Below are 21719 nucleotides of genomic sequence, written 5' to 3'. Positions count from 1 at the left end.
ACTCCTACCGTCTCCCGGCCTTGGGGCACTAAAGTTTGTGGCTGCATCCCGCTAGCTGAGGCGTGTTTGAGACCCCTACTTTATACTGTATTATTCTTTAGTGTGCTACTGTAAAACCGTTAGACACAACCAAATGAATCCAACAGCATCGGACGCTAAATTCAAAGGCTGTATCCCACCGACGGAAAGGGTGACTTTTCGTCCGCTATAATTCATCTCAGTTCACGTCATTATTACTACACTACATTCAAAAAGAACAACGAATGACCACTATGCTTTCCCTGGCCTAATTGTCTGTCGAATTCATTTGGTTGTATCTAACAAAAAAAAAAACGAGCCCTTTGGAAAAATTCCCCTTGTTTCGCGCAGTAAAGCACTGGCAGAACAAAGATGTGCTTAAAAACTAGGGTATATAGCGAAGTAAACCTAACCATTTTTACTACAGTAGAACCCCGCTGATACGTTTTTGAAGGGACCGTAGGAAATAAACGTAAGAGACGGGAAACGTAAGAGCCGAAAAACAGGAAAAAACGGCAAAATATTTAGTGGTACAGAATTTTATTTCAATTCTTACGAGCAGCACGAAAATTGGCGCGCTCAGCTGTGATCTAGTCATGGATAGAAACGCGGAGCTTAGGACGGCCTCATCCACAGAAATGTAATCAACGTATGTGATTTTTTTAACACCAACAGCTGTAGGCATGAAAGAACTAAGCACACGCAATCACGACCGGCGCGGCGAGTCCGACCACGAACCGCACGCACGACCATGCGAGCTCCAACCAGCTCGAACTCCTCCCGTTCTTCGACAAATAACGATGATGATGAGTCTACGCCAACGCGATAGCAGAAGTGAATGCCAATCTCGAAGGCCTTGCTTTCGCACGCAATTACGTCATACACGCCATGTTTGTGCAATGCAAATCTCAAAGGCTATGCTTTTGTCAATAGTAAATGCCAATCTCGAAGGCCTTGCTTCGCGAGCAGTTACGTCATAGACGCCATTTTGCAATTTGAATCTCGAAGGCCATGCTTTTGTTTGCATCAATTGAAAGATTCTGTTGCTTGCGCCTCTCATGCGGCTAATATTACGGTCAAACGAGACCAAGCTGCGTGAAAATGCACCATGGCCGCTCTCTTTGGTAGTCACTCGGTCGGCTCCGGGCGCACTTCGCGACGTATCATACGGGAACGGTCTGACAGTTACGACGTAACAGCGGGGTTCCCAATACATTGTATCCTATGGGAGCTATGCCGGGACCGGCGGAAAACGACGTAACAGCCGGGAAAACGCAGCAGTGAGGAACGTAACAGCGGGGTTCTACTGTAATATCATTGTGTAACAAATGCAGTCCAACAGCGGCACAGTACCGGTGATTGTGAGCAGCAGTTTAGTGCTCATTGTGTGGTCTTATGTTTTTTGTCGTATTGTCTCCCATTCTGGGTGCATTATTACGCCTATGTCAGTGCAATCACACCTCAGTAAAATTAAGTCATATTTGCTGGAGAAAACTTCATTATGCCGTGAAGTTTATGTCGGGTATGTTGATTATGTCGTGGTTTATGTCGTGGTATTGCTGAACAATGAGCGCGTCCTCCCCATGTGCAGTGGGGCGGTCCCGTGCACGGCAGCCGCGCTGCGCTGGTGGGCACCCTGCGGCAGACCCTGCTCCAGCTGGAGAGCAGCATCCCGGCCGCACTGCTGCACCCCAACTGGGCCATCCACCGGGGAAACTGGCTGCGCGCAGTCAACATGTGCACCTCGCCCCGCGACTTCTCCCTCGCCCTGGCCATCCTGGAGGCCTCCGTCAAGCCAGTGCTCTTCAACGCCGCCTGGAGTGACTCACTCGGTACGTGCAGCCGCTTCATCTTCTTCTTTGTCCTGGGAAGGCCACATATTCGGCAAAAGTGTGAAGTTGAGCTTGTTGGTGATGCATAACTGTTCACGTATCGTATTTACTCGAATCTAAGCCGATGTTTTTCGAAAAAACGATGTGTGAAAGTGGGGCAGTCAGCTTAGATTCGACTACAATGATTAAGTTTTTTTTTTTTCTGGCCTTGCAAATTTCGGGTGTCTGCTTAGAATCTGGGCTGGCTTAGATTCAAGTAAATACGGTAGCTAAAAATTATCACACTGGACGAGAAAAGGGACAAAAAAGAGCAAGCGCCTATTTTCAGCAAAGTTGAAAGTTAGCAGTGGTTTCTTGGCCTTGCACTGCATCACGTGTCGCTGTAAGCCGCTTTTGCTTGACAGCATCATGATAGGAAAAAAAAGAAATAGGCTAGCAAGAGAAATTATCGAGGCAGAGAGGATTTGTATATTAGGGGCCTGACTGTGTCAGCACGCCCTCCCTCTGGCTGCGTCAAAAAGAATGAAATTTTCTGAGATTATAAGATGTTCACGCAGAGCAATTGTTTGCTTTTGGAATGGTTTTGTTTTTTTCGCTTTACAAGAGTATATATATATATCTGTATGCTCTCCGAAATAAACTTTGTTGAAAGTTAGCGCTCGTTCCTGTGTAAAATTTTTGCGCTACATGAACAGCTGTACACATTCAGCTTCAACCACTTTCGAGGAAGTGATGCTTTCGACACCGAGGCGTCACTGCAGTTTAAAAGTTGTAACTCTGGATTGATTCTGATAAAACTTGCTAAGTTTATGTATATTTGAAGTTTAGTTTAGGTATGTGGGGGATGAGCGAATAGTAAATGTGAGGTTCGAAGCGAATAGCGATTTGGTCCAATAATTCCCAATGGAATAGTTCGAATAGTACAGTATATCACATGTTATAACGAAAATTGAGCAATTATATCATGGCCTCACTAACTGTACAATATTTTCAGAATTAGAACAAGGGTTGTATGAACATCACTCTTTTTGTTCACCGCATAGCAGCCCCACAATGCAGGGAAACCACCTTTACATGGTGTTGCGTGTGGTAGAATATACCGTAAAAACCGGAATATAGGCCGACCCCCTCCCCGGTTTTGAACTACTGAAAATCGAAAAAAAAGTACTACACGTAATGGCGACAGCATTAAAAAAATTCTTTGCTATCAAAACTAACTTAATTTCAAATGGTGCGCAGTGAAAATGCCATTTATCTACATGCAAGTTCCACAAGCCAGAAGGCCAAAAGATGGGCTCGAGCATTATCTTCGTAAAACGCTGCAACCATCTTGACAGTTCCAATTTGGATGCACTCTGAAGCCACCGGTAGCAATCATGATACAAGCGCAGCTCCTGGACAAACCTGCAACCTTCGTCTCCAGCTCTAGATTTGCTGCGGTCTGGCACAGAAACAATGTTTTCTTCCGATTGCTGCACGTCGTGATGTGATCCTTCAGCGCCCACCCGTAGCGAATGCTTCTGTGGTGCACTGATCATAGGTGCGCTCACGGTGTTAGAATAGTTTAGGTGTACCGACATTCCGCCTCCGCCACGCAGCCTCCTCGTCGAACACGGGGACGCGCTTCGCGTTTTTTCCGACAGGCGGCGCTGGGTGTATCGAGGCTTCAGGTCAGCCGCTTCAACGGGGGTCGCGTCGCTTACAAGCTGCATTTACAACAACTCTTCAACTGCTGGCCGTTCGTTTTTTATCAGGGCAACCGCACATATCAAATCTGATTTGAAAGTAAATGCACAACATCAAGAAATTCAGTGGCAGTAGCCAACAGATGGAAATACATAGAAAATATAGCTTCTGTGGACAGCGATAATGAGTTTACAGGTGAACACGAATTTCAAAAATATTTTAGCTCGTGCACAAATAAGGCCACCGTGGCAAATTGGTTCAGGCCGCCGTGATGAACTGGGTTAATAATAACATCTGGTGTTTTACGTCCCAAAACCACGATATGATTATGAGAGGCGCCGTAGTGGAAGGCTCCGGAAATTTCGACCATCTGGTGCTCTTTAATGACATCGCACAGGCCTCTACAATTTCGCCTCTATCGAAATGCGACCGCCGCGGCCGGAATCGAACCCGTGACAACGGAACACCATGCCCGCGACCATCGGGTCAGCAGCCAGGCACCTTAACCACAGTTAGTCAAAAAGAAGAAGGTATTCCCTGAAAAAGAAAGCGGGTGCGAGGGGGGGGGGGGTGACGTCTCTCTATATGATTGTTGTAAGAAGGAAGCAACACATTTGACAATGGTAGGTTAGAAATTCCTCTCTGTCGTTGTGCATGCACCATATCGCATGGATTCAAGCAGCCGCCCACGGTGTTAGCCGTTCAGCCGCCTTTGCAACGTTTACACGTGCTGGCTCGCGCGTGGTAGTGAAGGTTAACGTCTGTTTACCGACCATTTCCATCATGACTCACCATGTGCCATTCTAATTCTGCCTTTCGTTATTCGTCACAGACATGCTGTTTGTTACAGTAGCAGAAGTAGAACTTTGTGCCCTGCTCTTGGTGCAAAAACGTGATATGGTTGTGCCCGTTTCTTTTTCAGCGTCCTAACCATTTGCTTTCCAGTTTCTTCTTTCGCGAATGACAGGAGTTGAGAGAGTGACACCATATTCCGTGACGTCACTGTCTGACCCGTTAAAACACGGCAAACCAGACAAGGCCCCATACGTGCACATACGTTCGCCAGTCGAAACGCCTGCCGCGCAAATGCTAGCCTATTTGAAATAGCTTATCCTTGTTCATCGTGTCCTTATTTACACAACTATATTTTCCAGATGGGCAAGGAGTCTTTTGTGCCGCGATACATCTCGGGCTACAGATCGTGCACGGAGAAAGTTTGCTTTTTCGCTGCTCCGAAGGATAGTGACTGCTTGAAAATGTGGCCACTGCTATTCCACGGAAGGATCGCTAGTTGCAAACAACAGATTTTGTTTGTGAAAAACATTTTGATGCGCAATTTGTCACAAAATCATGGGAAGCGTTATTTCAAAGGAAGAGTTCTTGTGAGGAAACATTCTTTCGCATCATTTAGCCGCACCATACAAAACTCGATCTATAGCAGCTTTTCCAGGCAAAAATATGTAAAATTCGTAGATCGTGCCAATACTGTGATAAAATTCTTGGCGCACCATACCGTATATGTCTTGCAGTCTATTTATTTTGAATATGTCAAAGAGCGGCTTCGTAGTCATCGGCCACAAGCTGTCGCCCACTTCATTGCATTCTCTTTCAATCCTGTATTTTCGATGTGGGAGCGGCGCGTCACGTGCTAGTGCACGCCCCGAAAGACCTAAATAGAGTTATTTTCTTCCGTTACATCAAAGCATCCGTCTTCTCGCAAATGTTTACAGAATTTGCAAATAAGCGGTTCGTTGTAAAAGATTCTGAAGGCTCACTTGATCTCATATGCGAAATGCCCCTTAACATGATACCTGCTCTTTATATGATGCTGACCGCAAATACATTAATTAATCTTTCGAGGGCAAATGAAGGTGAATTCAACACGCGTCACGCAACTGCAGATTTACTTTTGTAGACAAAATGCGGGCACGATCGCCTAGGCCACGGTGTTGCCGAGGCCGAAGGTGGTGTTTATGAGCTTCACGCCGCATGCCGAACCGTCATGCATAAAACACTACTAAGTCTTTATATCTAACTTATGTATATGATATTACAATACCACACAATCCTCACAGGGCCTTGCGATATCGCTAAACACGCTAAAACACCGAATATTAGAAGCGTCAGGTGTGTGCTGGTTTAGCCAGATGGCCACCGTCCCGCGCGCGCCTCCTTTCGGCAAGAAAGGGAAAGAGGTCCCCGATTTCTCCTCATTCCAATGCGCCGTCGCTCCACCTAAACTATTCTAACACCGTGGGTGCGCTGTAACCAGAGCTGGCGACATCGCGTGGAACAACAAAGAAAGAGTATCCGGCGAGATTGGAGCAGCGAGAACACTTGCGCAAAGATAAAATTTCATTTATTGTTAATGACTCAAAGCTCTTTCTCGCATTTGCCTGCGCTAGCATCCCAACGCATCTTTCACAAACCTTCGCGAACTCAATCGCTGTTTTCTTGAATGCTATGGTGAATATCGTCGGCCACTGGTCATTTTCACCAATAACAAGAAAAAAAAGCTGCTTGGAATCGAAATAGACTCACAAGACAACAACGCAAAATGAGGCCGCCTACGGCACAAGGCTGGAAGTAAACAAAGCGACGCCGATGATTGTGATGGTGATGGAGCCGGTTGACTTCAGTTGCCCATGGTGGCCAGTCTTCAAAATTTTTTCTGCCAATGACCAGTATTAAAAGACGGGAGTTGACTTTTTGTTGCGGTTTTCTGGAGAAAAAAAAAAACTACCTATATTCCGGTTTTTACAGTTACAGTTCATTCGTTTCGACTAGTGGGAAGTTTAAAAAATTTCAAATTCGTGTCGAAGCGAATTCGAATATTCGAAGGGGTCTAATATTCGCCCATGCCTACTCTGAACGAATCCCCTTCTCGAGGTTCCGTTTTTGCTCAGACTGCTTGCAAGACTGTTGTCGTGCTATAGTTTCTGCAGTCTTTGGCGGCTTGTAGCTGTGTGAATGTTCCTTTTTTTAAAATCATTTTTCCTTGGTTTCATTTTGTTGTGTGTTTTTTTCCTGCTCTCCCCCTCTCTTAGATTCTAAGCATGTCAGCGCTTCCGTGGCCTCGCGATTTGCGCTTGGTACGTATGTGCCAGCAACCGCACGCTGTTTTTTTGTTTCAGAATCTGTACACTCGTACCTAAAAGTTGATGCCTAGACAGAAGCTTAATTCGCTATACTCGGGTGCAACCTATGAAGAAATGTGGACTCCGCCCAGAGAACCATGGCACGCCTGCCATTCACCTGCGAAAGACAGTCGTGCTAGCTGGTTTTCGCTGGAACCGTTCCGTACTTTCTCAGCTATTGTAGATACTATGGATAGTAATAGTTGAAGGCAGGGTTCTGAGAATAGTCAAACTTTAGAATATTTTTCTAATAGGGTTTGCTATTCGATTCGATGTTTCACGCTGCACTTTAACGCAAATGCATTACTTGGCCAGGTTTGTGAAAGCATGCACTCGTCCGGCATCCACGAAAGTGCTGTGCAGAAATCACGTGACATCTCCCACCTGAACTGACGCCGGTGCCAACAACTGCCGCAGAAACCACTTGCACTCGCACAGTAGGAGAGGGGAATCCCCGTGGCCGAAGAGGAGCTCCTGATTTGAAGGGAGCTTGCCCTTGCCCGCCACATCAGTCGGCCTTCATCTTCTGTGGAGGCACTGTTGCAGCAGCATGCAAAGTGATTTTGCAACACGTGGCTGCAGCGAGTCAGACACCAACGTTGTAGGCTTAGCGTCGACATCAGCAGATTATTTGTCAACGTTGCTATTTATAGTACCTGGACAACGGAATAGAAGGAAATATAAAGTGTTAACGACACTACATTGGTTGCACCAAATCAGCCTCCGCATTTCCTCATTCATTATAACACAAATCGGGAACGCCACTTCGCAGCACCCCTCTGTAACACCAACCTAGAAATGCTTTCATGTTCCCATCTCATAAGAATCTAAGCATCTTTTTTTTTTTTTTTTTTTTTTTTTTTTTTTGTCGTTTCACTTGGAAGTATTCGAAGAATGTTTGAAAAATATTCCAAAGATATTTGATTTGATTCACGCTCAATAAATTTTAATTCGCTTCACACCCAAAATTTTGCTATTTGCACAGCTCTAGTGAAACATTCGTCCTTACTACCTAAAACATTGAGTTTGGCTGACCAGTGATGTCAGAATCCCCGACGAAGTTCACCAGGACGTTCAAGTTTCTGACCCTAAAACCAGCAACACGAACGATTGTCCGTGTGGCAAAGTCGACAACTATCTAAAAAGCTCGAGAAATGCTCGACATCGCGAAAATGAGTAAAGCACTGTTGGACGGAGCACTTGTGCAAATTCTCCGTGGGAGGGACAGCGATGGCTGTGGGCGGAGCCGACATTCTTTCTTAGGTTGTAACTGATTATAGCGTGCATGGTCGGCAGCTACTCGCGCCGGCGAGTCTTTCAAGCGTGTGCCAATCGCGGCGGACTTCGCTCGCGAGTGTCGCTTATGCGCACCTCCTTCACCACCGCAGGTCACACGCACCTGCGGCGGACGACGGTGGCCGAGCGGGAGGAGAAGAAGAAGTCAGAAAAGCGGGAACGGCGGGAGCTGATGGAGGAGGAAGTGGACCGCAGCGTATGGGTCAAGTACACGCTGGGACTCAAGCACCAGGTGAGGCGTTGCGTTCTGACCTTCTTGCAGTCTGTCTGCCTCGGTGGTGCAGTGCATGGAGTTTTGTAATGGTACACTAGAGGGAAGTCTGGCGCTAGTGTCTATGGAAGCTGCCACGCATGACACTTCAGCCGGCATGGGAATGATGGGCAGTTCATTTGATTTGCCTGAGTTTCGTTCTTTCGGCTCCGTGTGGCCTGCAACTGCTTTGTTGCAAGACAAGGTTCAAACCCTGCACTATGTGTGCGTTGTGAAATGTGTCTATCCTTCTTTCTCTCTCCTTTACACCCTTATTCCCCTCCCCATGCGTAGGGTAGCAAACTGGACTTATAGTCTAGTTGACCTCCTTACCTTTCCTATATTCCTTCTCTCTATTCAGCAAAAGTTCAGCAGTCCCACTTCAGCAGCTTGACCCTGTTAGGCCGACCAGTTCAAATCGGCTCATCGGGTTCACAACGAACCGCCTTTTTATCCAAAACAAAAGCCAAACCACAACTATAAACAAAGCCACAAGTGCAAAGATAGGCAAATCCATGTACTACCCGTCATTCCCACGGTGACTGAACGATCACAGTGCAACAGTTCGCTCTAGTAAGCATTGTAGGAAATTCTATGGTATAGTGGTTACGGTGCTTGGCTGCTGATCCAAATGTTGGGAATTCAATCCCAGCCACGGCGGTCGCATTTTGCCTCTCAAAATGCCAGAGTCCCGTGTACTATGTGCTGTCAGCACGCATTAAATGTACCCCAGGTTGTCGAAATTTCCAGAGTCATTTCCACTGCGGTGTCTCTCATGATCATATCGTGGTTTTGGGACGTAGAACCCCAACAGTTATTGATAATTAAAAGACTGTTGCTCTCTCGTGTGTTTCAGGTGTGGAAGCAGAAGGGTGAGGAGTACCGCATCACGGGCCAGGGTGGCTGGCAGTGGCAGAGCTGCACGAGGGTGGTGCGGCACGTGCCGGCGCACACGGTGGGCCTGCGGGCGGGCCCCCACAAGGTGGTCATCGCCCTGCAGCACGGACAGCAGCACCGAAACGCTGCCGACAACAAGGCCAAGTCCGAGGAGTCCGCCACGAAGGTACGGGTGTGTCGCACAACTGCGGGTGCAGTGTGTGCCAAAGTTTGATGCTAGGTGTTTAAGCCTTTGTGGTCTGTTGTTGGCCCCTGCCCTACAATGCAACACGACCGCAGCGGTCCGTGGTCGTGCACTGCTGGACAAGTACTAGTTAACTTCTTTTACTTGAGCTTTGAGTCTTTTAGTTTCGGACCAGAACGGACGGAAGGTGGGAAAAGGTTTCGGACTGCAAAGGGTTAATGGTGAAAATGTTGTTAAAGTATGTGAAACATTACATTGCTGTTCTTTTACAGCAAAGCTGTTTTAGTCTACCTTGTACCGTAGTAGTAGTAGTAGTAGTAGTAGTAGTAGTATGCTTCACAGAAGCCACGTGACCAGAGGGGGGGGGGGGTTAATAAAGAAATAAATCAAACGAAATGATGACGCTCGAAATGATAATAATGTGGGTGCTTTTCTTCAAATAAAATGAGGTGATGAGGATGTTTGCGAAAACTTTGCTGGAACTTGGTAGCAAAGTGTAATGCCTGATGAAAGGGACAACTGCTTCGCTGTTCGAACTGGCTAGAAGTTTTTTTACATGTTGAGTTTTTTCCCTGAAGTTTATGGTCACCATGTTGTTTTTTTTACATATTTGTGGATTTTATATTGCACTATAGCATATTGTTGTATGCCCACCTGCTCGGCCCTGAGAAATAAATAAAAGGAGTAAACCTGCCGTGTTTCTTAAAAAAAAAGGAACGACGAATGTTTGTTGATTCTCTTCATTGTGCAGGCTGTGAAGGAAGGAGCGGAAGGCGAGAGTAAAACAGAGGCGGGTGCAACCGGTGACAGTCCCGCACCCTCTGCGGCGGAGACGACGGCGACAAGGGAAGTGAAGATCACCGGTGAGACCCTGCTCAAGGCGATGCTGGCATCCCGAGCCATGGTCGTCGAGCTGGTCGATGTTTCCGAGTCCCTGTCCTCACCCGTGCGCACTCTCTACCCCAAGGTGAGAGGTCGTGGAAGGCTCGGCCTGCTAAGCACGAAAAAGAGCATGGCGAGCTTTAGAGGTTGCCCAATTTCTGCCGTACTTCCTGCCTATGACACGCTCAAGAAATGGAAAAACGAAGTCGGAGCTTAAGTCAAGCTGTAGGTTATAAGCATATTTCGGTGTGTAAGGTGAATGTGATGGCTAAAACTTGCTCTTTCATGGACAAAATCTTCGCGTAAAATAAATCAAGTTATTCATAAATCTCATTTTGGTTGTCTCTGCAGCTAGTTTGGAGCTCAGGTTTCATTTTGATTGCATGATGTATGATTAATAGCAGTGTTTGTAGCTGTGGTGACTAGGCGAGGAGCTTCGGCAACCACTGATGTGTGGTTGTAGGCACCCGAATTTAAATTCTACCGGAAAAAAGAAAAGCCAGAAAGAGGCATTGTTGGGCATGGTTATGAAAACTGGTTGTGGTGGTTTCTAATCTCCTTCACCGATAGCGAAATGTTGACCTGCTCAATCCGGTGCATCGGTGATTTGCAGGTGGCCAAACCAACCAAGATCGATGGCTTCCTGGAGCGGCGGATGAAGCTGAAAGAGCTCGAGGACAAGATGGCCGAGTCGACGAAGGCGGTCAAGGCCGAGCCTCACGTGGACGTTGAGACCGTTGAGTCACCAGTGAAAGTGGCCAAGCCGCTGGTGCTCAACGGAATGGTCGCCACCACCGAGGATTCGGTGAGCTTTTCGAACTGTTGTAGTGATGGACTGTTCAAAAACCTTGGTTCTCCAGTGGTCCGTGCACAAGTAAGAGTGTCAGTCGGTCTGAATGCATACCGTATTTTTTCATGTATAACCCGCACAAAGAATGGAAAAAATTTTTGGAGCTAAGTCAAGACAAAAAATGCAAATTACGGTCTGCAAAGGTGGCTTCACAGCAGTGCTTTACAGCTATACAAGGAACCTAGCTTCGTGGCAATACGTGGGGATCACTTTTAGAACGTTTCCCACAAATTTTTGTTTGTGGGTGCAGTTATACGTGAGAAAATACGGTAATTGACAGTGTCAAGATGAGGTTGAGACAGTGTTTTGGTATCTGCACAGCTAAACAATTGTCTGTTATCCAAGCATGATAAGCTTGATTGAAGTAGCAGGTTGTCCCTAGTGCTGCTCTGGGAACTGAGCCGTATGATCATACTTTCGTCTTGCGACTATGAAGCACGGGACTATCCGAAGCACAAGTTTTCCTAATGAACTCCCTAATAGGCAAACTTGTGCCCAGTGAGATGAAAAATAGTTGTGGTACAACTATTGGCAAGCGCAGGCGTTGGTCAGTGGAATGTGGTCTAGGTTGAAAAACGTTCGCTTTTACACACGGGTCATTAGAAACATTAATCAATTACTGTGTTTTCTCACATATAACTTGCACAAAAAAAAATAAAGAAAATGTGGAGCTTAGTCAAGATGAAAACTAAGGGTGTGCGAATATTCGAAATTTCGAATATTTTTCGAATAGTGTTTGCTATTCGATTCGATTCGCACTGAAATTTTACTATTCGAACTATTCGAACTTCCCAAAGACAAATGCAGTCAACGTCCGGTTGAAAGTGACCCCTTCAGATTTTCAATATGCTTCACCTCATTACACTCTCGTATTGCGGCAAAGCTGCCTTTCAAGCTCCTTTACGGTCGAACTTAGCCAAGAGACAAAGTCGGGTTGGAAGTGGTCCCTAGATTTTCAATATGCTTCACCTCATCACCCCCCGTATTGCGGCAAAGCTGCCTTTCAAGCTCCGTTACGGTCGAGCTTAGCCAAGAGACAAAGTCGGGTTGGAAGTGGTCCCTAGATTTTCAGTATGCTTCACCTCATCACCCCCCGTATTGCGGCAAAGCTGCCTTTCAAGCTCCGTTACGGTCGAACTGAGGCAAGAGACAGTCAACGTCTGATTAAAAGTGGTCCCTAGATTTTCAATATGCTTCACCTCTTCACACCCCCGTATTGCGGCAAAGCTGCCTTTTAAGCTCCGCTACGGTCGCAAATGTATTAACTCAAGGAAACGCTGGTTCCAACATGGAGATGAAAAATGTGGCAGAGGTGGGGGCTCAATTAATGCTGTTTTGGACCTGAAATTTGGGCAGGAAGTCCAAAAAATCGGACGCCGAAGCTTTTTAGCATTCAAAATTTCAGATGTTCTTATATATTGACGTCTACGAGGCAGATTTGGAACTTCGGACTTGAAGGGAGCACACCCTTGTCTGCCACATCACTTGGCCTTCCACAGAAGTTGAAAGAGAAGGAGTGGCTGAGGAAATGGCATCTCTGCCTATCACGTGTAAAGTGTTGTCACCAACACTTTGGTTGCACCAAATCATGTACATAACTACAATTCGGCCTCTACATTGCCTCATTCTTGATAAGAAAGACAACTATGAAATATGACCCCACCAGCGCTTCATCAACCTAGCGAAAAGAAACACTTTCATGTTGCTATCTCACAAGAACATACTTGGGGATTCTCTGCAACTTTTTCTGTAATTTCACTTCGAATTATTCGAAAAATGTTTGAGAAATATTCGAAAATTATTCGAAATTATTCGATTCGATTCGCACTCAATCTTTATTATTCGAATTCGCTTTGCACCCAAAATTTTGCTATTCGCACAGCTCTAATGAAAACACAAATTCTGGTCTACAAAGGTGGCTTCACATCAGTGCTTCACACCCATGCAAGGAAGCTGGCTTGGCAGCAATATGCAGGGATAATTTTAGAAAATTGCCACGAATTGTTGTCGAGGGTGCGAGTTATACGTGAGAAAATACGGCATCTGAATTTTGCTTCATTTTTTGTTTCGAAGTACCGGATATTCTATTGAAAAAACACTCGCGCGCTCCTACAAATTTCTGATTGTGAATCCTCTGTTTTCGATCGGCTAGGGTCTGGACTTTGCGGAAAGGGCGAGGCGCTGCTACTCGCCGCTCTGCCGGCGTGGCACGGTGGCATCTGCCACTGGCGGCAACTGCTATTCGCCTGCCTGCCGTGCTTCCAAGCTGTTTGTCAAGGTAGCCACCATCCACAGCAGCGTCAAGACTCCGCCGACTGTCGTGGCTGTTGACCGCGTGATGGCCAACGGAGACACCAAGTTGGTCGTCAAGCAGGAATCCAAGCCTCCTGTCGCAATGCAAAGCCTCCTGAAGCCGGCCGAGCCGAGCAATCCAGCAAGCGAGGTGCGTGGAGATTCTTGATATTCTTCAGTGTTATTTGACCACCAGTACATCGCTGACTGACTGCAAAAATGCCCGCATTGACGAAGTAGTGTTGAAAGCTGGGCAAGGAGGTATGGGTTGATCTTTGATCAAACTGCACCTCCTGCCGTTCATAATCTCAGCATTTCACTTGGCAATCAAACTGCATATCCTGCTGTGCAGTGTGATCGCTAATTTAAAGGCTGAGAATAATTATAATAATAAATAACAATTTATTTCCATCAATACAGTACAATGTTGATGGAGGGGGTAAGAATGCCAAGTCCTCACCCCCCTATTTACATGAGAGAGGTGGCTGTGGTGATAGAACACACAGTAAAACGATAACTGGCCCAAGTTACACACATTACACACATATCCAGTAATAGGAGTAATCGTACATGGCAACAATGCAGATCATAGACACATATGAAACGGCAAGACGCCTAAATAATGATCGTGAATGAAACGCATTATACAAGTGTTAGAACATAGCGACAAAAGGAAGATGAGAACCTAGTAGTTGGTACACTTATGGGGATAACACTAATGAGGTACTTTTAATTAAAATTATGCTAAAGAACCCAGCTGGTCAAAGTTAATCCGGAGGCTTGGTTTGCGCTTGCTTTTGGCATGAACAAACCCCCACAATGAAATATTTTCTGCAGGTGAAGCAGACTGTTGTCGAGCAGACGACCACCACTACCACGACCACCGTGTCCCGGACCACCGTCACGACCACCAGCACGACCACCACTGTGGTGAAGCGCGAGCCCGAGGAAGTGGTGCCTGATGTCCCAGAGCCGTGCAACGACGTCGAGATGACCACAGTCGCGGCCGAGGAGGTGGTCGAAACGGATGAGTCCGAGCTCCCAACTGCCGCGGAGGAGACTGTGCTCACTGAGCCCGCCGCGGCCGAGGAGGTCGTCTGCAGCGACGACGTGTCTGCTTCCGTTGAAGAGGAGGTGGCCACCTGCGGAGAAGCCGACCCGCCCGTTTCCATGGAAGAGGAGGTGTCCGTTTGCGCGGAGGAAGAGGTGTCCAGTGTGGCAGAAGAGAAACCCGCCTCCGTTAATGACAGCACGTCTGGCCCCACTGCAAACGAACTGCCCATATCCGTAAAGGAGGAGCCATCAGCAACAGCCGCTCTCAAGGACACTCAAATGTTGCCCGCTGTCAAGGAGAACGAAGTTGCGCAGCCCGCGGATGTCAGCGAGAAGGCACTGGCTCCTGTAAGCAACAACATCGACAAGAAGGTTTCGGCTCCTTCATTGCCATCCGCGGTTCCTTCCGAAATGGTAGCTCCGGCGCCGTCGACACAGGTCAACCAACAGAGGCATGTTGTCGTCCTTAAGAGTGAACCAAAGGAGCAATGCCAGAAAACCGAGTCTTCTACCATGACGACGACGACAGCCGCGACAGTCGCGAAGGCGATGGTGTCTGCAACGATCGTCGCGTCTTCCGCGGGCAGTTCGGCCGTGACGAAGGTGGCAGGCGCGGCTGTGGCGGCGGCGGCGACGACGTCCAAGATGTCTACGACGACGGCCGTGGCCGAGGGCAAGTCGACGAGCACCACGGTGACGACGACGAGCAACAAGGTGTACCTGGGCAAGATCACCAAGGTGACCAAGAAGGTGAAGAAGAACAAGGGCACGCTGCCGCCGTTCTGCCGCTTCCAGACCTTTGTCAGCAAGCAGCGCAGCATCATGGTTCTGCCCCAGCACGAGCTGCGCAAGATGTCCCGCAGGGGCTCCCTTCGTGAAGCCACGGGATTCAGGTGAGGGTTTCGGGGCTCCTTCTTTTCTTTTTCTTTCTAGCAAAGTCGACCTTAACGTGTTTGGGTCTAGCAGGATGGTCACAGTTGATCGAAATTAAGAAGTCTTAGATTGCAGGATCCGAACAGCTCACAGACGCTACAAACAGCAGCATTTACAATGCGCACTTAATGTTATGTGAACGGTCGTCCTCTAATCTTACAAATTAATTGCAATCTCTATGCAATAGAAAGCAAGTAGAACCTCGTTGATACATTCCCATTTGGTACGATTTTCTGATTCCATCGTTCATGATATTGTTATCAAGTAAAACAGCGCAATATTTTGGTACATTCGGATTCTGTGTTTTCTCGGGTAGTACTTTTTTTTTTCAGAAACGTGTGAACGAGGTTTTAGTGTAACGTGGCATTTGCATTGGCCAGTTTTGAGTTTCTGTGGAACCGAGTTTGCACATAGTTGCTGTGGCTCAAAAGTGATCGTTTTGTGTCCGTTGCTCATTCCTCAGTTTACCAGCTTCATGACTTAAGTCGCAAAGCTGCTTTTTCTATGTAAAGCTGTTGTTGTAGTCAAGTTTGTTGTAAACTATATAACAAATTTATAAGAAATTAAAGGCATTATGTAAGCCTCTTTTACCTGAGAACATTACTTTTAATAAATGGAAAAGACCTATTTTTTTTAGGAGGGGGGGTGTCATGGAGTTGCTGTTTCAAGGGCACCCAGCAGTCTGCCCACATTACTGCTCTTAGCTATAAGCACTTGGCTGACAATTCACAGCTGCCATCTGTCACTTGTCATTTCTTGGTTGCATCCTTTGTGCTGTCCGACTTCTTGCACTGATGATGTGTCAGTTGCATAGAGCAGTCAAGCGTTAGAAATGTGTGCTCTGCATTTATTTTGTGCATATTTGAATAAGCAAACAGTGTCATTGGCGACAGTGAAGTGTGGCATGGAGAAGCAAACTCCCCATCTAGAAAAAGCATCCGTAGTTTGTCTTCTGTTCTTGCATTGGCATGTAGTAGCAAAAAGAATGAGAGCTGGGCTATCGTCTGCGTGGACGATTGGCTCCACGCGGCTGTACCACGTTTCAACGAAACTGTGTCAGTTTTCGCTTAGTAGCAGATTGCGGTACAGACACATACTTGTGTATCGAGGAAAGTCGATACTGTCCGTTCTTGGTTGCATCCTTTGTGCTGTCCGACTTCTTGCACTGATGATGTGTCAGTTGCATAGAGCAGTCAAGCGTTAGAAATGTGTGCTCTGCATTTATTTTGTGCATATCCGACGGTTGTGCGAGAGTGCCAGAATCTTTCCTGCACTTCGGCAAAAAGAAAGAAAAGGCTTTGTGGTGGGTACTTTGGGCAATATTTGCTGCTGTGGCTCTGTATTTCTTTGTTGGTGGCGATGGCGCACGTCAGAAGATGCAAATTTGCACTTGGTGGTTAATGCGTACTACCGTTTGGTGAGTAGTTACGCCTTGTTCCCGGCAAGAAAGTATTAACACTGTAATAGATATTGGATTGTGTGAGGCAAAATTTTGGTATGAGCTCAGTCTCAATTGAACGCAAATGGAACCAGCCAAATGTATCATTCACGTAACTTGGCCTTGGTACAGAAGCTGTATTGTGGCACCTGAACACATAAGCTCTATTTTATACATTGCAAGCAATGCTTGCAAGAGTTCTCAAATTTGCTGCGTTCACGCACTGTGGTGGTTTTTTTAGCAGCAGTTATTCGCCTTTGTTCTTTATGTTGGCTCAGTACCAACTTTCAGAAAGTGTTTAATCTAAAGAAATGATTGAAATGTGTTACGTGCCCCGCCACGGTGGTCTAGTGGTTATGGCGCTCGACTGCTGACCCGAAGGTCGCGGGATCGAATCCCGGCCGCGGCGGCTGCATTTTCGATGGAGGCGAAAATGTTTGAGGCCCGTGTACTTAGATTTAGGTGCACGTTAAAGAACCCCAGGTGGTCGAAATTTCCGGAGCCCTCCACTACGGCGTCTCTCATAATCATGTCGTGGTTTTGGGACGTTAAACCCCAGATATTATTGAAATGTGTTACGTGGCTGTTAGTAAGTCCTGTCTAGGTCATTTCGATTGTAGGATTTTCTGCTTCCGGCCCGTTGTGGCAGTGTCCCATGTCACTGGCTTGTGTGAACACTCCTGACCATGTACTTCTGATGTTGTGCACAAAATTTGTGGAGTGATGCATTTGGACTACTGAATGTTCGTGTAACTTTCATGGGTTCGCAATGTAAATGTAGTCTAGTACTGTTAGGAATGCAGGTCAATGCACAAGCAGGATGAGCGGTAGTCGGTAAATTGTCGTAACATTTGGGTAAAATGTAAGTTTGTTTTACAGACATGCATACTACAGTCAACTCTCGATACAATGAATTCAAGAGATTTTGAAAAGTCGTTATAGTGAATTCGTGAAAAAATCATAAGTGCAACCAAATTAGTCACCTACCTGTGCTGGGTATACATCCACGATCGCGTTATTCTCTGATAAGCACCAGAAAAGAAACACAAGATATTAGGGAACGAGTGCACGTTTATTTGAGGAAGAGCGTGATCTTTGCTTGATGGTTGCAGCTCAACTGCTGCAAGACAAACTCTTCAGAGTGTGCATCTTTCTTATGCACTTCGAAGCATCGGCGTTAATACCGATTCTTCGAGTTGGTTCGCACCCGCTGTTTCAACGTTGTCTTTGCTCTCGTCATCCTCGTTGCCGTTTCCTTATCACGACAGATGGTATGGATGTTATCGGTCGTTCGATCAGCCGCGGTGCATGCTTCGCCGTCACACTGGGCCTAGTGTGCAAATGTTAGTGAAGCATGCATGGGTAATCTTCGGCGACTTCATCCCACAGGTCACTCGTGTCGCATTTTTCACTGTCACCGCATTCCTTTCGGGCTGCTTCTGGAGCTCATCGTGAACGTACAACCACCAAGCTAAAGGTGTGAAAACAGCCGTGTAACGAACATGCAGACAGAGCTGCCTGACGAAACAAGGGCGGCGACGCAACGAGGCGAAGCCGGATGCGGAAAACAAGTCTGTACAGGCGATGGTGATGGTGATAGGGCTGTCGCACATTTAATTAGGCAGGTGCATAGAGAAACGCGGGCGTTCTGATGATGATGATAGTTGCACATACGGAGCTGGGCATTGTTTCTACTGCCGCGAGTAACTTTTTAAATTCGCTGTTCGTTATTTTGAAGTATTGCGCAGATACAAGGGCGATAAAATTTGATACGTCATTCTGAAACATTCAGTATTCTGAAATTCGTAGTAGTGAAATATTTTTGCATTAAACTAATGGGCATTTGGAGGGGGATTTTCGAAATAGTCGTTAATCGGAAAAAATCTTTAATTTGAGGTTCGCTTAACGAGATTTGACTGTATTAGGGGTGCACTGTGTAAAACTCAATGTTCAAGATTTGGTCGGAGCTGAAGTGAAAAGAAGTGGACTTGAATGGGAGAGTGTATGGGAAATAATTTGTGCTAAGACAGCAGGGAACGAATAAGACACTGACAAAACACTCGGTAGTGGTACTTGCATTGAGCTTTTGTATAACAAAGTGACGAGTTGTAGTCAATCAAGGAAAGCTGTTGGAGCCAATGTTCCAACTTTCCAATGAGCCTTGCCATCGTCAGGTTAGCAATAGACAAGTCCCCATATTGAAACGTTGGCACCGATTGCATTTTTTGTTCAACAACTTCTCACCACTTCCACTCCCCATCTTTCCCTGATCTTTTGTCTCATAATAAGCGTGCGAGTGGGTGGTGCTTTGCCAAGTGCATTCACCCTATGATGACCATGGTTTTAACTGCGGTTTTAATGGCCATGCTGGTTTCAGCTACACAGCCAAGGTGAACCCACAAAGCTGGCCCTACGGTGTTAGCCCGAGGCCTTGCTTCAAGACTGCCTGGCGGTACCGGAATCAGATGCTCACCACCATCCACCAGGTGCGTGCTGGATGGCATTTTTTTTTGTTGTTTGTTTGTGTCTTGCTTATGCACGGTGCATTTTGTTTTGAGTGTTTAGCAAATGAGAGGCTTCAATATATGTATTACTGATCAGCCTATACCTGGCGACAACTTTCTGTGGCGGCACAGTGAAGGCTGTGGAACTGAAGCGCACACTTTCTTGCTGCGCTGCTGCATGTAGTCCGCGAACGTTAACTTTTGTAAACTACATAGCATACAAGAAAACATAAAAAGAAAAGAAGTAGGTGTTATGTTCAAGACTTTTTGCATTGTAAGTAAGAAAGCTTATCCTGTGAAGGATTTGTTTTTTGCTGTTTCTAGTTTTCTGGCCTTCTGGTGTCAATTTCATGTTTTCCTGTGCCCGTAAACAATTGCCTGCAAACGGACTACTTGGCGTAGTAACACATGTGCAGAAGCTTCGCCCATGTAGCTTTTGCTGTGCTGCCACAGAAAGTTGTTGCCAGGTGTAGTTTGTGTTTCTTAATCAAATGGATGTCGTGTTACACAGCACTTTTCCTTTTGCAGTTTTGCTCTTGTGCCCTATTCTCTGTTGAGCTTCACATAAAATCGGTTCAAGGTTAGGTAATGTAATCTTCCACAGTATCTAAACAGCTAAAATTGTGCAATTTTGCTACGAAAAACAAGGTCGTGGGTTCAGTTCCTGGCAATTGCAGCCACGTTGCTTTCTAGGCAGATGGTGATGACGCGTTCTTAGACTGAAGTGGAACCCTGTACTACGGCGCCCTTCATACAAACTGGTTGGGACAGACCCTATTATATCAAACAACTAGTCAACTCGAAACATTCTTGTGTCCCGCTAATATTGAAATGCTGCTGTACATTCATATTGACGAACTTGCATGCGTATATCCCTGTTGAAGCGTTCCGTATATATTCCAATAATTCCTTCTGTTGTCCATAAGATTGTTACGGAAATTTGACGGCATTCGTATGGACTCCACATATGTTCCGTAACTTATATGGAAATCATATGGACTTGCTATGCATATATTCCGTAATTCTATACGGAAGTCATATGCACTTACTGTGCCTGTATTCCATAATTTTATACGGAAGTCATATACACTTACTATGCATGTATTCCGTAATTTTATACGGTAATCACATGGATTGATTACAGTGGTATGCGGAATGGTTCAATAGGGATGTCTTGTTAGGTTTGTGCAGTTGCACAGGACTTGCGCTAAGACATCGGCTCAGGAGTGACTTATCGCAACTCGAAATGAATGACACAATGTGTCTGCCCTCCTGCCATGAAATGCCTTTCAAACCGCCACGATGGTCTGGTGGTTATTGTGCTCATCTGCTGACCCGAAGGTCACGGGATCGATTGCTGGCCACCATGGCCACATTTCAATGGAGTCAAAATGCTGAAGGCCCGTATGCTTACATTTATGTGCACATTAAAGAAACCAAGGCGGTCACAATTTCTAGAGACCTACACTATGGCGTCTCGTAATCATATCGTGGTTTTGGGACGTAAACCCGAACAATGGATTTAATGGAATGCCTTTTAACAGGTGGCACTGCAGTTGCGCGTGCTATGGGCAAGCATGCGCTGGGATGACCTGCAGGCCAAGCCACCGCCGGGCGGCACCAACACGATGACAACCGAGAGTGACGTGCAAACTACTGAGCTTCTCAAGCGCAAGGACGTGGGGCCCTTCGGCCTGCGCTCTGAGTACCTCGTTCGGCGCATCACGGTGCCCATTGACCTGCCATCTAAACCGAGAGGTGGGTCAATGAGTTTCATGATCTCGGGTGTCTTGTGCAAGTATGGTAAGGAACTCAAGGTAGCCATTTGGCTGTTTGGTTTCGTTGAGCATTGAATGGGTGGCAGCTGACGGCGCATGCCAACATCCACATACCAACCACCTTGCTTGTTTCTTCGAAAAATTTTCTGAAGCGTAATGTGATGATGGCTGCATTTTTTGTTACCTTTACGCTGTGTAAATCTAAAGCTCTTGCTACTCAGTGCCCCAACAAGCAGGTAGGTTTAACTGCAAGGTGACGAATCTCACCTTTTCATTTTTTTTTTTTTTTTTTTGTGTGTGTGTGTGTCATGTAGAGAAAGTGACGCCTCAGCGAACGGGACTACGGGAGCGGAGAAGACCAGAATCTCCCCAACACAAGGGACCGACGGTGACTGAAGTGTGGGTGCCCGAGGAGGACCTTGAACTCTGGGAAATCCGGCAGTTCGGAGAAAAGTAAGCTGACATTTGTTGTGCATCAAGTCCTCTGTCTCTTTGAGGGCTGGTACAGTTTAAAGCGCTGCAGGTGTTCATTTCACTCGGGGTCATGTCAGTGTATTTATTTCAACCTTAGTTATTTCAGCTAGTTATTTCCACAGGTGCTTCATTGTTTCAAGTGCCCGTTTACAGAGATCCTACTGCAATACGTGTGAAGTAATAGTTCTTTTTACTGTTTTTGAAAATGAAGGTGG

The 21719-nt window shown here is 46.4% G+C and overlaps 1 protein-coding gene across 2 annotated transcripts in view; it reads left to right on the top strand.

Annotated features, from left to right (window-relative positions):
- The window catches only part of LOC119400124 (nucleosome-remodeling factor subunit BPTF), a 56246-nt gene that overhangs the window by 15692 nt on the left and 18835 nt on the right, over nt 1-21719 (top strand). The window contains exons 8-18 of one of the 2 annotated variants that reach the window (XM_037667084.2): nt 1610-1850; nt 6584-6628; nt 8062-8201; nt 9076-9282; nt 10052-10267; nt 10796-10987; nt 13185-13475; nt 14162-15270; nt 19126-19234; nt 20797-21010; nt 21345-21483. In XM_037667084.2, the coding sequence (XP_037523012.1) occupies nt 1610-1850; nt 6584-6628; nt 8062-8201; nt 9076-9282; nt 10052-10267; nt 10796-10987; nt 13185-13475; nt 14162-15270; nt 19126-19234; nt 20797-21010; nt 21345-21483 (2903 nt within the window). The remainder of the gene's footprint in view (nt 1-1609; nt 1851-6583; nt 6629-8061; nt 8202-9075; nt 9283-10051; nt 10268-10795; nt 10988-13184; nt 13476-14161; nt 15271-19125; nt 19235-20796; nt 21011-21344; nt 21484-21719) is intronic. The other variant, XM_037667085.2, reaches the window with a different exon arrangement.

The sequence above is a fragment of the Rhipicephalus sanguineus genome, chromosome 7 (genome assembly GCF_013339695.2).
Source record: "Rhipicephalus sanguineus isolate Rsan-2018 chromosome 7, BIME_Rsan_1.4, whole genome shotgun sequence".
Lineage (NCBI taxonomy): Eukaryota > Metazoa > Arthropoda > Arachnida > Ixodida > Ixodidae > Rhipicephalus > Rhipicephalus sanguineus.
This window is presented reverse-complemented; position numbering and strand designations above follow the sequence as displayed.